The following is a 13,225-nucleotide window of genomic DNA, read 5'->3' on the forward strand; positions in this document are numbered from 1 at the left end:
AAATTAATCTCTCCCTCCCACGACCCTCCTCCAACAACCCAGCAATGAACAAGTTTAAAACAGTAACAGCAACAACAAACAAACATGAAAATCAAAGGCCTTGATACATAGATGCATACTTTGGCAAAAAATGTATTTCTCTTTCTTTTTTTTTTTTCAATTCATTACCTATCTGTCAGGATGTGAGTGGTATGTTTCATCTTAATTCTTGACTTGTGGTTTATCTCTGTCTTGAGTTCTAAAGTCCTTTAAAGTTATTTTTCTCTATAATGTTATCATTTTATAAATTATTTTCCTAGTTCTGCTCACTTCACTCTGCATCAGTTCATGGAGTTTACCCTAGTTTCCTCTGAGACTGTCCATTTCATCTTTTCTTTTGACACAATATTATTCCACACCACTTTTTGTTTAGCACAGAAGTTCCTAAACTTATTTGGCCTACTGCCCCCTTTCAAAAAAAATTATTCAGTATCCCCCTAGAAATTTACTTTCTTTAACCCTTTAGCGGTTTAGACATTCCCCATTATCACAGTGGCAGGTAGGTGGTTCAGTGAATAAAATGCTGAGCTTGGAGGCAAGAAAACTCATCTTCCTGAGTTCAAATCTGTCTTCAGACAGATGTGACCCTGGGCAAGTCACTTAACCCTGTCTGCCTCAATTTCCTCATCTATAAAATGAGCCAGAGAAGGAAATGACAAACCACTCCAACATCTTTGCCAAGAAAATGGCAAATGGAGCGGTGAGGAGTTGGACACAACTGAAAGGAATGAACAACAATTGTCACGGTAGACAGAGTGCTAGGCCTGGAGTCAGAAAGACTCTGAATTCAAATCCTTCTCAGAAACTCACTAGCTATGTGGTCCCAGATATCACTAAGATAACAACCCTAACTGAATCCAGTACCCCATAACTCTACCTCCAGAGAGAAGACAAAGGAAGAGTCACTTAATGAGAAGAGAACTGCCAGGGCTGCCTACATACCATACAGTTAGTATTTTTGAGAGTAAGTCAGTTTATGGTAGAGCAAGCCAAAGGGTCAGTTCTCCTGAGATAATAACTGCCAGTGAAGGAAAACTCTTGATAGTTATTTATAATGTTACACCTACAACTACATTGTCCCAGCTAACTGGTAGTGTTCTATGGTATCTGGTCAGAACCATGTACTGGCATGAGTCCTCCAAATGCCATTCCTGCAACATAGGTAGTGAACAACTAACAAAAATAACAATGAGAATAAAGCCACGAGATTTTCCTTTAACAGATCTCTTAGTTAAAAATTTTTATCTCATAGAGAAGACACATTTTCATTTTAGTAAGGATAATCACAAAATCAATCAAAATACAATTGTAGCAATCTCTCCTCTTAGTTTTCATTTCAAATGGAGTAATATAAAATACAAATTCCTACACTATTTAGCGAAGATCCATAATGTAAAAGGTCAAAAATCTAATTGTGTACAAAACCACAAAATATTTAGAAATTAACCTACCTAGAAATACACAGGAAATTACAATGACTAATAATCACTGCAATAAAGGAAGACATGAATAATTGGAAGAACATTTCTTGATCATGGATGTTGTTGTTATTCAATTGTTTCAGTCACGTCCAACTCTTTGTGACTGACTCCTTTTAGTTTTCTTGGCAAAGATACTGGAGTGATTTGCCATTTCCTTCTCCAGCTCATTTTACAGATGAGGAAACTGAAGCAAACAAGGTGAGTGACTTGTTCAGGTTCAGATTTGAATTCAAATTTTCCTGACTCCAGCCCTGGCTCTTGATTCACTGTTCCATCTAGCAGCTCAACATCACGGTAAGCCAAATTAATATGATGAAAATGGCAAAATTTTCTATACTGATTTATATAATTGTTGGAAATCCAATCAAAATACTAAGAAATTTATTTATAGAAATGGATAAAAACATAATAAAATTTGTATTAATCATAAGATCATAGATTTAAAACCCAGTTTTTACAGATGAGAAAACAAACAGGCAAAAATATCAAAGGGTGAACTAAACAACAAAATAATCATTGAAGATAGCCTTGCTCTCTCAGACTTTAAAACATTTTAGAATAAAACACCAAACCTATCTGGTAGTGGGCAAAGGATAAAGAAACAAGTCAATGCAATTTAATAGATACACTAGTATGTTTAATAAACTTATAGAAAAAAAGTGGAAAAGGACAAATTATTTAACAAATACTCTTGGGAAACTAGTGGTCAATTTAGCAGAAAATGTATTTAGCTTCAGTTCTCATATCTTCTACCTCAGTGAATTTCTACTGGATGTTTCTCTGGCACCTCTACTAAAACCTTAAAATCCTTTGTGGAAGGGACAATTTTGTTTTGTCTTTCTACCCCTAGCACTCAGAACCAGTGTTGGCACAAGGCAGTTATTTAAAAAGTGTTTATTAAATTAAATTGAACATAAAAGAAATATAAAAATAGAGAAGAAAATGGGATACTTTAAATTGGGGAGGAGAGGTAACTGAACTATTAGAAACAGAAGAGATGTATTTAAATATTTTTTTTAATTTCTCTACAACAAAAAACTAATTAATATTAAAGATGAATTTTGATTCATATATAAATATAAATATGGCTCACTGAAATTTTATAAAGAAGACTCTAAGTGCATGATGGATAAATAGCCAAAGTACATGAAAATCAGTTCTCAAAAAAGGTAACACAAATTGTTGATATTCACTTTAAAATATGCTAAATCTCAATCTCAAAAAATAGTAAGAGAGAAATTAAAACAGTATGGGATAGTGGATAATTTTGAACAATGTAATAACCATATACCCATAAAATTGGCAAAATATATCTTAAAAAATAAAACAATTTTAGTGGCATTGTGGTAAAAGAAGCTTATTATTCACTGATGATGGAATCACAAACTTGCAGAATAGTTTCTGAGATGATTTTTTTAATGTACACTAAAAAGTACATGAATAATCACACTTTCGCCCCAATAATTCCATTTTTGTGATAATCTCCTGAGTGTTAGAAAAATGAACATGAAGGTATATTTGTTCCAACATTTTCATAGCAACATTATTTGTATTTAAAAAAAGGAAGGTGTTTAAATGGCAATCCAAGAATAAATTAAATATATTATAGTACAAATGTACTGGACTACTATGTTTGAAGTATTATGAATGTAAAAACATATGGAAAGATCTTTAAGAAATAATGCGAAATCATAAAAACAAAACACAGAAAAGGGAATTTACACTCTTGCCATATAAGAAGAAAAGTGAATGGGAATGAATGGATAAAACTATTGAAATAAAGGGGCATTTACTGAAAAATTATAATATTTCTGTATCGAAATGAATTAATTTGAATATAGTCAAAAAGAATATTTAGTTAGTCATATGTTTACTATATAGTTGAAATAATTCTTTTAGAAATGCCTCCACCTGACACTGGTTGCTTGAATGGAGACAGACCACTCAGTTCCCATATGCTTACTTCAGCAAAACTATGAACCAAATAGTAATTTAAAAATCCAATGAAAAACTAAAGTAAGTTGTTTCTTCCACCCCAGAACTGCATAAGAGATTAGTCAGAAGCCTGAGGGCAATAGGAAAGGAAGTCTACAAGCAAAGTTAGTGCCAATGCTGGGTAGCATACCAGCTTGACTAGAGAAGGGCTATGTAGTGTCCAAAGCACTATACGCAGTAGCACCAAGAGCAGAGAGTTCCAGTGAGAATGTTCCAGTATGGTCAGATAGCCCCAGGGTGGGAAGCTTGGAAGCTTTATGCAGCCACAATGGGCAGTGCCACTGTTCATGGCAGTGTACCCCAGACCCAAGGACTCTGAGGTTCCTAAAACTCTATCCTTAGATGCCCGAGAAGGATTTAATGATCCAGCCGCTGAACCTCAAAGCTCTAGCAGGGCTTAATCTTGGAAGGTAGAGGTCATTATAGGAACCCAGGAGATCTAGGGTGGGCCAAAGACAGTCAACCATCATAACAAAAAGTGAAGTCAGGGACAGAGTTAGGCTCAGGCATGAAGCTCCAATTCAGCAACTAAAGCAGGATAGATGAATAAATCAAAGAAAACACTGACTGGTATAAAAAAACTATTACAAACCTAGAAATATCCCCTCCAAATTCCCCATAAGAAGACAGTGACTTCATAACAACTGGAAGAAAAACCACAAAGGAAAAAATGGATTTTCCACAAAGATTACATAAATACATAGAAGAAATGAAGCAAGAGATTAAAAAATAAAATCTTTGGAAGAAAGAATTGGAAAGAGAATATATAATATAAAAGATAAAGTTATAAACCTTATCCAAAAATGGAATCCCTGAAAACTAGAATAGAATAGAAATGAATGACTAGTAGATATGACAGCAAGAAATATTAGAACAAAATCAAAAGAACAAAAAAATAGTAGAAAAATGTAAGATCTGATATCAACAACAATAACTCATGACCTGGAAAACAAGTCAAGGAGAGATCATTTAAAAATCACTTGATACCCCAAAAATAATGATTAAAAAATCCTGAATACAATATTTCAAGAAATCATAAATGAAAACTTCCTAGATCTTTTTAGAATCGAGAGCAAAGTACAAAGAGAAAGAATTTACAATCACCTCCTAAAAGGAATCCCAAAAGGAAAAATTCAGGAATGTCATAGCCAAAACCAAAGTTCCCATGTTAAGAAAGTAGAAGTTCAAATACCAAGGAGTTACAGTCAAGATCTGGCAGCTTCTACCACAAATAAGAAGAGATCTTGGGATGTAATATTCTAAAAAGCAAAAAAAAATAGAGACTTACAACCGAGAATAATTCATCCTGAGGAGGGGAATATCATTCTATTGGGGAACAAATGGACCTTTGGTGAAATAGACTTAAGCATTTCTGATGAAAAGTACAGAGCTGAGTAGAAACTTTTAAAACAGAAACAGAAGAGTTAAGAAAAACCCAGAAAGGTATACTTTTTTGAGCAAGCGCAATGATGATTGTGTTATGCTTCTAATTTTTTACAGTATGATCTTTGGGTAACCTATCCATTTTGAATTTTTGAATTTATTCTATTAAATAGTATCTGATGTTGATGATCTAGTGTTAATATTCTAACACAGAGAGAAGTGTTCCTTCAGAATCATAATGTCTTCAAAGGATATTGAGGGACTTAAAGAAAATCAGTGGCTCTGTTTAGGCTTAGATTGGTTCTGTTCTGAGGGTCTGAAAAGAAGAAAAAGAAGGGAGGGTAAAAATAATACACTACTGTAAAATCAAGGAACAAGGGAGTATAACTTGCTTTTTTTCCTAATCAGGTATGTAAGAATAAGAGTATACAACACAGAGGAAAGGATTGGAGGTGGTTATCAGATGATCCTCAGTTTTATCTAAATACACACACACACACACACACACACACACACACACAGGCACATGCATACACATGGAGTTATGTATAGGAATATATCAAGCTCAACAAGAAAAACATTGAGGATGGGGACAAGTGTTAATAGGGAATATAATACTAAGGAAGTAGTAATCACGAGCAAAACAAGCTTGATCCTAAAGACAGAATTAAAAATGGAAAAAACAAAAGCAAAGAACTAGGATCTAGGGAGTGCCTTATATTGCCTCTTAGACAATTGTAGAATGACTGAATAAATTGTGGCATATCAATGCAATAAAATATTATTACTGTGTAAAAAATGATCAAAGATGGCTGTAGAGAATCCTGGGGCATATGAACTAATGCATAGCAGAATGAACAAAACCAGGAAAACAATTTATACAAAGACAACAATATTATAATATAACACAATTTCAAAAGACTTAAGAATGCTGATCAATGAACAGACAGAAAGAAAGAAACCAGACCCCAAGCCCTAGGCATAAGCAGAATATTCAACTTGCAAGGATCCCAAACACCAGAAACTTAAGAAAGTTAAGTTAAGTATAATACTATGGACATTAAGTTACTGTCTAAAAGCTATATCAAACAAACTACCAAAGGGATACTTTATAGAGCTATACAAAATAATAACAAAATTCATTGGTGGAACAAAATACCTAGAATATTATGGAAAATGATGAAAAAGGCAGGAAATAGTTTGACCTTAAACTATATTATAAAGCAAGAACCATCAAAATAATTTATACCAGTTAAAAATAGAAAAGTAGTTCACTAGAACAGATTATACACAAAAAACATCAGAAATAACTGAAATTAACCCAGTTTTCAATAAACTCAAAAGCAAAAATTACCTGGGAAAGCACACCCTATTTGACAATAATAAATAGGAAATCTGGAAAGTATTCTGACAGAAATTAAGTTTAGACCAACATCAGATACTATTTAATAGAATAAATTCCAAATGGATAGGTTACCCAAATATTAAAGATCATACCATAAAAAATTAGAAGCATGACACATCATATACTCTTCATAGTTATACGTAGGGACTGAATTGTTAATGAAACAAATGATAAGGATTATTAAAAATGACAAAATAAAGGATTTGCGTTATATTAAATTGATTTTTATGAACAAAATTAATGCAAGGAGGATAAGAAGAAGTGGTCTACTAAAAAAATCTTTGCATCTAATATTTATCTCTGATAAGGGTCTCCTGTTCACAATTTACAGGCAACTAATAGGGACGTATAAGACCAAAAACCATTCCTCAATATATAGGTGGCTTAAAGGATATGAATGAATAAATGAATTAGTCAATAAAATAAAAAGAGCATTTTACATTATGAAGTGCAAAGCACTGTGTTAACCACTATAGATGCAAATAGAAAAAAAAAAGACAGATCATGCTTTCAAGGAGCTCCAATTCTAATGAAACCAAAAGCACATAACCCTCTTACTGCTGACAAAGGTGGTACCAGCACCAATGACCTTGTTGTGACTATTCTTGCCTGTTCACACTTACTAGCTGTGTGACTTTGGGTAAGTCCATTAACTTCTATTTGCATTAATAGACTAGAAAAGGAAATGGCAAATCACAAGAAAACCCCATGGACTGTAAGGTCTAGAGTCAGACATGACTGAACAATTGAACAACAAAGTAAAGGAAAATCAGAAACAGAACTACATTGTGTGATCTCAAAAGGATCAGAAACTAGAGTCCACAACAAAGTTCACTAGCAGCTAAGCTAAGTGAAGCTCCACACAGCCCTGAGGACTGATCTGCTTGACCCAGCCCAGTAGCAGACTGACACATAGTTATGTCCTGCTGCAGTCACAGGCCAACTTACACACTTTCTGTGCTGCTTTAGAAAATGAATGTGTCAGGGATGAATGCTTTGTGGCATATGCTTTCAGTTTCAGCCCATTCTTTCAGGGCAAAATATACCCTCCCCAAACTCATTTTGGAGAGGAGATGTGTTTTTTGTACTTCAAGTCTTGCTAGATCTTCTCAGTAAATTTCTGTTGTTCAGTTGTTTCAGTTGTGTCTGACTCTTTATGACCCCATTTGGGGTTTTCTTGGCAAAGATACTGGAGTGGTTTGCCATTTCCTTCTCCAGCTCATTTTACAGATGAGGAAACTGAGTAAAACAGTATGAAGTGACTTGCCCAGGGTCACACAGCTAGTAAGTGTTTGATGCCAAATTTAAGCTCAGGAAAATGAATGTTCCTGATTTGAAGCATTCTATCCACTGTGCCACCTGGCTGCCCTGCAATAAATATTATTTCAGTAAATGTTCCTTTGTAAAAGCTAATCAATATTAACTGGTTAAATGATAGTAGAGCACTAATCTCTGGGTCAATCAACAAATACAGTGCATCCCCATCACATTAACCATACTTTGTGAAGATCAAGGACCTAAATTTATAGAGTTTAATTCTTCAGTACTTCAAAGATCTTTGATTTCATTGTTGTGGTGCTTCTTATACCAATTAAGTTAAGCAACCCCTGGACAGAAAATGATTCAAGAAGGAGTGGAGTGGAGAGCATAAGGTGTTAGGAATCAGAAGGCCTGAATTCAAATCCTACATCTAATGCTTCCTTGTCTATGTGACTTCAGGCAACTCATAACTTCCCTGGGCCTCAGTTTCCTTCTCTGTACAATGTGGGGGACTTGGACTAGATGACCTTTGAGACACCTTCCAGTTCTAGATCTATGAGCCTCTAAACCTTAGTTAGCAGCTACTACTATCAATTGCTGAAGTCAAAATAAGTCTGTCAACTAGTGATTGCCTTCCGTTGAGGAGCCTCTTTGCAGGATGAAACCCTTAAGATAACAGACATATCAGTTATCCCTGAGATCATATTCAGTTGCTCTACACCTTGAGGAATCTTTGCCGAACTTTAACTCTACTGGAATATTCTTTAAGAAGCCAGCAGCTCCTCCAGTCCATGATGAGATATTGGATTTAAGAATTTGGCAGAGGCTTTAAGAGTTCATTAATAAATTAATTTGTTGTTGTTGTTCAGTCGTTTTCAGTGGCATCCAATTCTTCCTGACTCCAACTTGGGGGTTTTCTTGGTAAACATACTAGAGTGGTTCACCATTTCCTTCGCCAGCTCATTTTATAATCCAGGAAACTGAGGCAAACAGGGTTAAGTACTTGCCCAGAGTCACACAGTTAGGAAGTATCTGAGGCTGAATTTGAACTCAGGAAGATGAGTCTTCCTGACTCCAGGCCCAGCACTCTATCCACTGTGCCACCTAGCTGCCCCAGTAAATTAATAGGACATTTCAATTTCTTTTAAGCTAGGATTCATGAAGATATCACTTTCCTACTCTCATTTTTTCAGTCACTAAATATTGTTCAAATTTCCTTTTCTACAATGAAAATTTAAAAAAAAAATTTTTTCCTGGTATACGATTCAGTAGCATCATCTAGACTATGAAGAACTCATTACCTAGGGCACGCCAGATCAGGCAGAAGGTCAGAGTGAAGCAAACAAAGGCCCAGTTCCACTCATGGTTTTTTCCAACTGTCGACATTCCCATGAAGATAAATATCAAGGTCTCACTGACACTGCTCAGCATCTTCATGAAATACTTGATGGTTGTATAGGATTTTTGAGATACATTTTCTTCCACGTATTTATTCATGGTCATAGCACAAGCTGTGATCCTGAAAGAGGAAATGAACCTTAAGTTTGAAAACAGTAATAGTAATGAAAATAATAATAGCCAAGAAGTCATCCAACCATTTATTTCTGATTAGCATGTCCACATTCAAAATACCAAGAAATGAATCACTCAAGCATTTATTAAAAGTATATCCAGTTCTACCTTTCTACCATCAATGCCTAACAGGCTATCTCGGTGATATAACAAATAAATTTTAGATGGGCTTTCTTCACAATAAGATTTTCTATGCTATACTATGAAAAATGTTTGTTCTGGATTCACATTCTGAATGTAGCAAACAGAGTTCCCTAATCCCATATTCAAATCTCCTTGTATTTAAGTAGCACATTTATATTTTTCATAAGAATTATCACCCCTTCCTGTGTAGTACTTTGATTTTAAAACTACAAGAGCAATATGTTAAAAATGAGCTTACCTCATCAACCAAGCAAGTAACCAAGTACGCATTTATTAAAAACTTATGTGCCACACATTGAGTTAGGAATTAATGATACAAAAAAAAAGGCAACAGTCCCTGATCTCAATATGCTTTCATTCTAAGTCAGCCTATGAATTTGTAGAATGAGATGACCACACTACAGTCTTCCAAAAGAGCATAATTTGATATACAATCCATCTTAGATCATGTTCAAAAGAGATAAGTTACTAAGTTAAGAAAATAACCCATTATTAATTTCATTATAGGGTATTACAGTGAGGTTCCAATGTATTTTACTCATTCTATTAACCACACAGAAGTGAATGATTCATAGGTAAGCAAAGTAACAATAAGACATTCTGTAAATGATAATGTGTTCCTGCTTATTTTCAAGATTAAGATAGCCTATATTCTTTCCATATTCCCCGCTGACTTCCTGACCTAATCTCTAAGTGATGTCCAGGTGATTTGACTTCTACTAAGCATTTTTTCCCCTGGATTCCAGAAATGCCCATCCTAGGCATAAGAAAACATTTATACATTAAATGTGTAAAATATTTTATAACCTTTCAACTAAGGACCTATTAGGTTAAAGCCACAAATTCTTATGGGTTTTTTTTTTTCATTCTGCCTAGAAAGTGGTGTTTTTTAATGTAGCAAATGTATACATATTGTTTTTATTCTCCATATAAAGGCACTTAGTCTAACAAATAGTCATCAACCCATTCATCCACAATGAGCAATTACTCCTATCCAGAAAGAACTACAGTAATGAATACAAAGTTCATGTGTTTTGCTTGATATCACGAGTTGACTAAATTCAGTGAAGAGTAATTTGGTGTAGCAAGAAGAGCACTGGATTGGGATTTTAAGAGCGAAAGGCTCATGTTCAAGTTCTATAACCTTGGGCAGGTAATTTTACCTCCCTCACCCTCACTGAGCCTTAGTTATCTCATCTATAAGAGAAGAGGCCAGTCTGGATGGTCTTTTTTTCAACTCTAATGTTCCACATTTTTAACACCAATGGGTAAAAGCACTGTCCTGGATGTTGCAGAGAATGCAATGGTGAAACAGAAAACAGACAAGAAGTAGACAAAATAAAACAGTATCAATGGAAACAACAGCCACTATACAATCATATTTAAATGCTGTGAAATTATAATGACTGAGCTTAGTCCTAAGGAAGAAACAACATAGAAGGCACTACCCTTACCCTTCTTTTTAATGATGGAGGACTGTGGGTATGTAACAATGAATATAATGTTAGGCTTTTTCAAATTGTTGGTTAGTTTTGCTGAAAAACTTTCCCCCTCTCCTTTTTTATTCTTTGTTTTAAGAAATGGCGCACTGGGAAAGGGAAAGAAAAAAGGAAGGTTGTACTGGGAAATGTGGATGATGAAAAACACAAGATATCAATTAAAACTTAAAAAGAGATGGGAATGGAAAAGAGATAAGGGAATGGATTAAAAGACTTGGAAACATATCAATAGTCATTAACAATGTTCAAAGTAGCACCAACAAATATGACAAATTTTTTAGCAACCACGCTATAGTAATAATAGCAGCTTACCCTTACATGGCTGGTAAGGTTTCAATGTAAAAGGTAGCTGCTCCTGGTGTTACTTTCCCCATTTTATAGAAAATAAAACTATAACTCAAAATGATAAAGAGATAAGCTTAGGATTATAAAAAGAGCTGAGATAGGCCAATAATAATATTGTCAACTTAGCCAGAAATGCAAATTCTGGCTTAAAAAAACTTAATGAAGGTAAGAGAGACTGCTGCAACAGACTGGATTAGGAAATCCCCAATATCTACCCATGGACAAAAAGGGGATAGCAAAAGAAAAGAGAAAACTCCTTCCACCTCTTCATCAAAACCAGGCCAACGAAGAGCTTCTTCATTCAAAGTCCTCAATATAAGCAAAGATTTTGCCCCTCTCCCATCACTCCTTCCAGAACTTCCATTTTGGAAGGGCACCCAGGCCAACCAGGGCTTATTGCTCTCCACACTGCATTCCCTACCTCCTCCACCAAGTGGTTGCCCCATGTGGATTTGATTTAAAAAACAGATAAGATTGACGAGAATCAATGTTAATGTTCTCAATATACAGATGCAGAAACTAAGACATAGTTCCTGTAATTGTTAGTACTTTCAACCTCCATTAAAAAAAATATCTATGGAATAGTCACCATGGAACAACATGGAACAACATGGAAATTTGTATAACCCTTCAAGTTTTGAAAAGCAGACATAATTTTACTCAATGCTCACACCAATACTGTGAGTTAGGTGCTATTATTAACTTATTTTGCATAAGGAACAAGTAAGCCATACAGGTTAAGTGATTTCTCCAGAGTAAAACAATAATATAATAATAGCAATCAATCAATCAATCAATATTAATTAAATGTCTCCTAAGTGACAAGCAATGTGCTAAGCACTGGGCATACAAAAAGAGGCCAAAGATAGTCCCTGCCCTTAAGGAGCTTACACTCTAATGGGGAGACAATATGCAAGAAAAAAATATACAAGGCAAGCTATAGACAATAAATAGAATAAATAGGAGATAATTAATAGAGGGAAGGCACTGTAGTTAAGATGGGATGGGGATTTACATAGCACCCACCATGTGCCAAGCACAGTACTAAGTACTTTACAAATATCTCATTTGACCGTCAAAATAACCCAGAAGGTAAGTGCTATAATTATCCTTATTTTATATTTGAAGAAACTGAAACAAAACAGAGGTTAAGTGACTTGCCCAAAGTTACCTAACTAGTATGTCTGAGGCAAGATTTGAATTCAAGTTTCTCTAACACTAGGCCCAATATTCTACCCACTATGTGTAAGGTGTGATTCCAAGTCAGGTTTTCAGATTTCCAAATTCAACATTCTATCTCATACACTGCTTTAATAAAAATAGTTTAAAAACTTTAGTCTAACAAACATCAAGTTCTTTAACAACTTTATATGGGAGAATGGCAATAGGCTTCTTATATAAATGCTTAGTCTTCTGAGATCTATGCCTGAATGGAAAGCCGATCAATGTGAAAAATGACATGGTACCCTTCATACAGATGGACAAGGACACAAGACAAAGGGGGATTATATGTCACAAGGCAAGATTTCTGGCTATGACTCTCAAGCAGGTATATTTCCACAGTTATGTGCCTGAAGTTATGGGGCTACGTGGCAGTTAATCCACCTTATGACTTACATTCACTATTTAGAAGTCTAAAAAAATAGCTTAATCTCAAGTTTCTACACCCACACCAGGAAAGTTTTCTGTAACATGAGCTGCACAGAATAGGGAATGGAATAAGTAAAGAATATTCTTTAAGAAACAACAGCAACAACAACATATACCCCCATTTTGAGTCTATGTAGTCTGGAAAAGGTATGTATTAACTTGTAGGGAAACACAACAATCCAGCAACAATAATAGCTGAATATCCTCCATAAATAGGTTGGCAAAATATCTAAACATAATCCAATACTGAGCGAAGAGGTGCCACATATTAACATTCACAATGAATAATTATCTTGTTTTATCTCTATTCATTATTAACCAAGCTGGTGATTTAGGATATAACTGTGAATATTCTGTGGAATAAATATTCATTCACATGAGGTGACTCGATTTATTCCAAGGCACTAGTATAGAACAGGGTGAGTTGACCAAGTTGTCCAGTCTCTCACCAA

General features: G+C 34.8%; 1 protein-coding gene across 1 annotated transcript in view; it reads right to left on the reverse strand.

Annotated features, from left to right (window-relative positions):
• LOC114046305 (sodium/hydrogen exchanger 2) overlaps window positions 1-13,225 on the reverse strand; it is a 113,723-nt gene that overhangs the window by 43,601 nt on the left and 56,897 nt on the right. Inside the window, exon 4 of the mRNA XM_027866606.1 lies at window positions 8,865-9,082. Coding sequence (XP_027722407.1) covers window positions 8,865-9,082 — 218 coding nt within the window. The remainder of the gene's footprint in view (window positions 1-8,864; window positions 9,083-13,225) is intronic.

Source organism: Vombatus ursinus, unplaced genomic scaffold, assembly GCF_900497805.2.
Source record: "Vombatus ursinus unplaced genomic scaffold, bare-nosed wombat genome assembly UNPS02014781.1, whole genome shotgun sequence".
NCBI classification, from domain to species: domain Eukaryota; kingdom Metazoa; phylum Chordata; class Mammalia; order Diprotodontia; family Vombatidae; genus Vombatus; species Vombatus ursinus.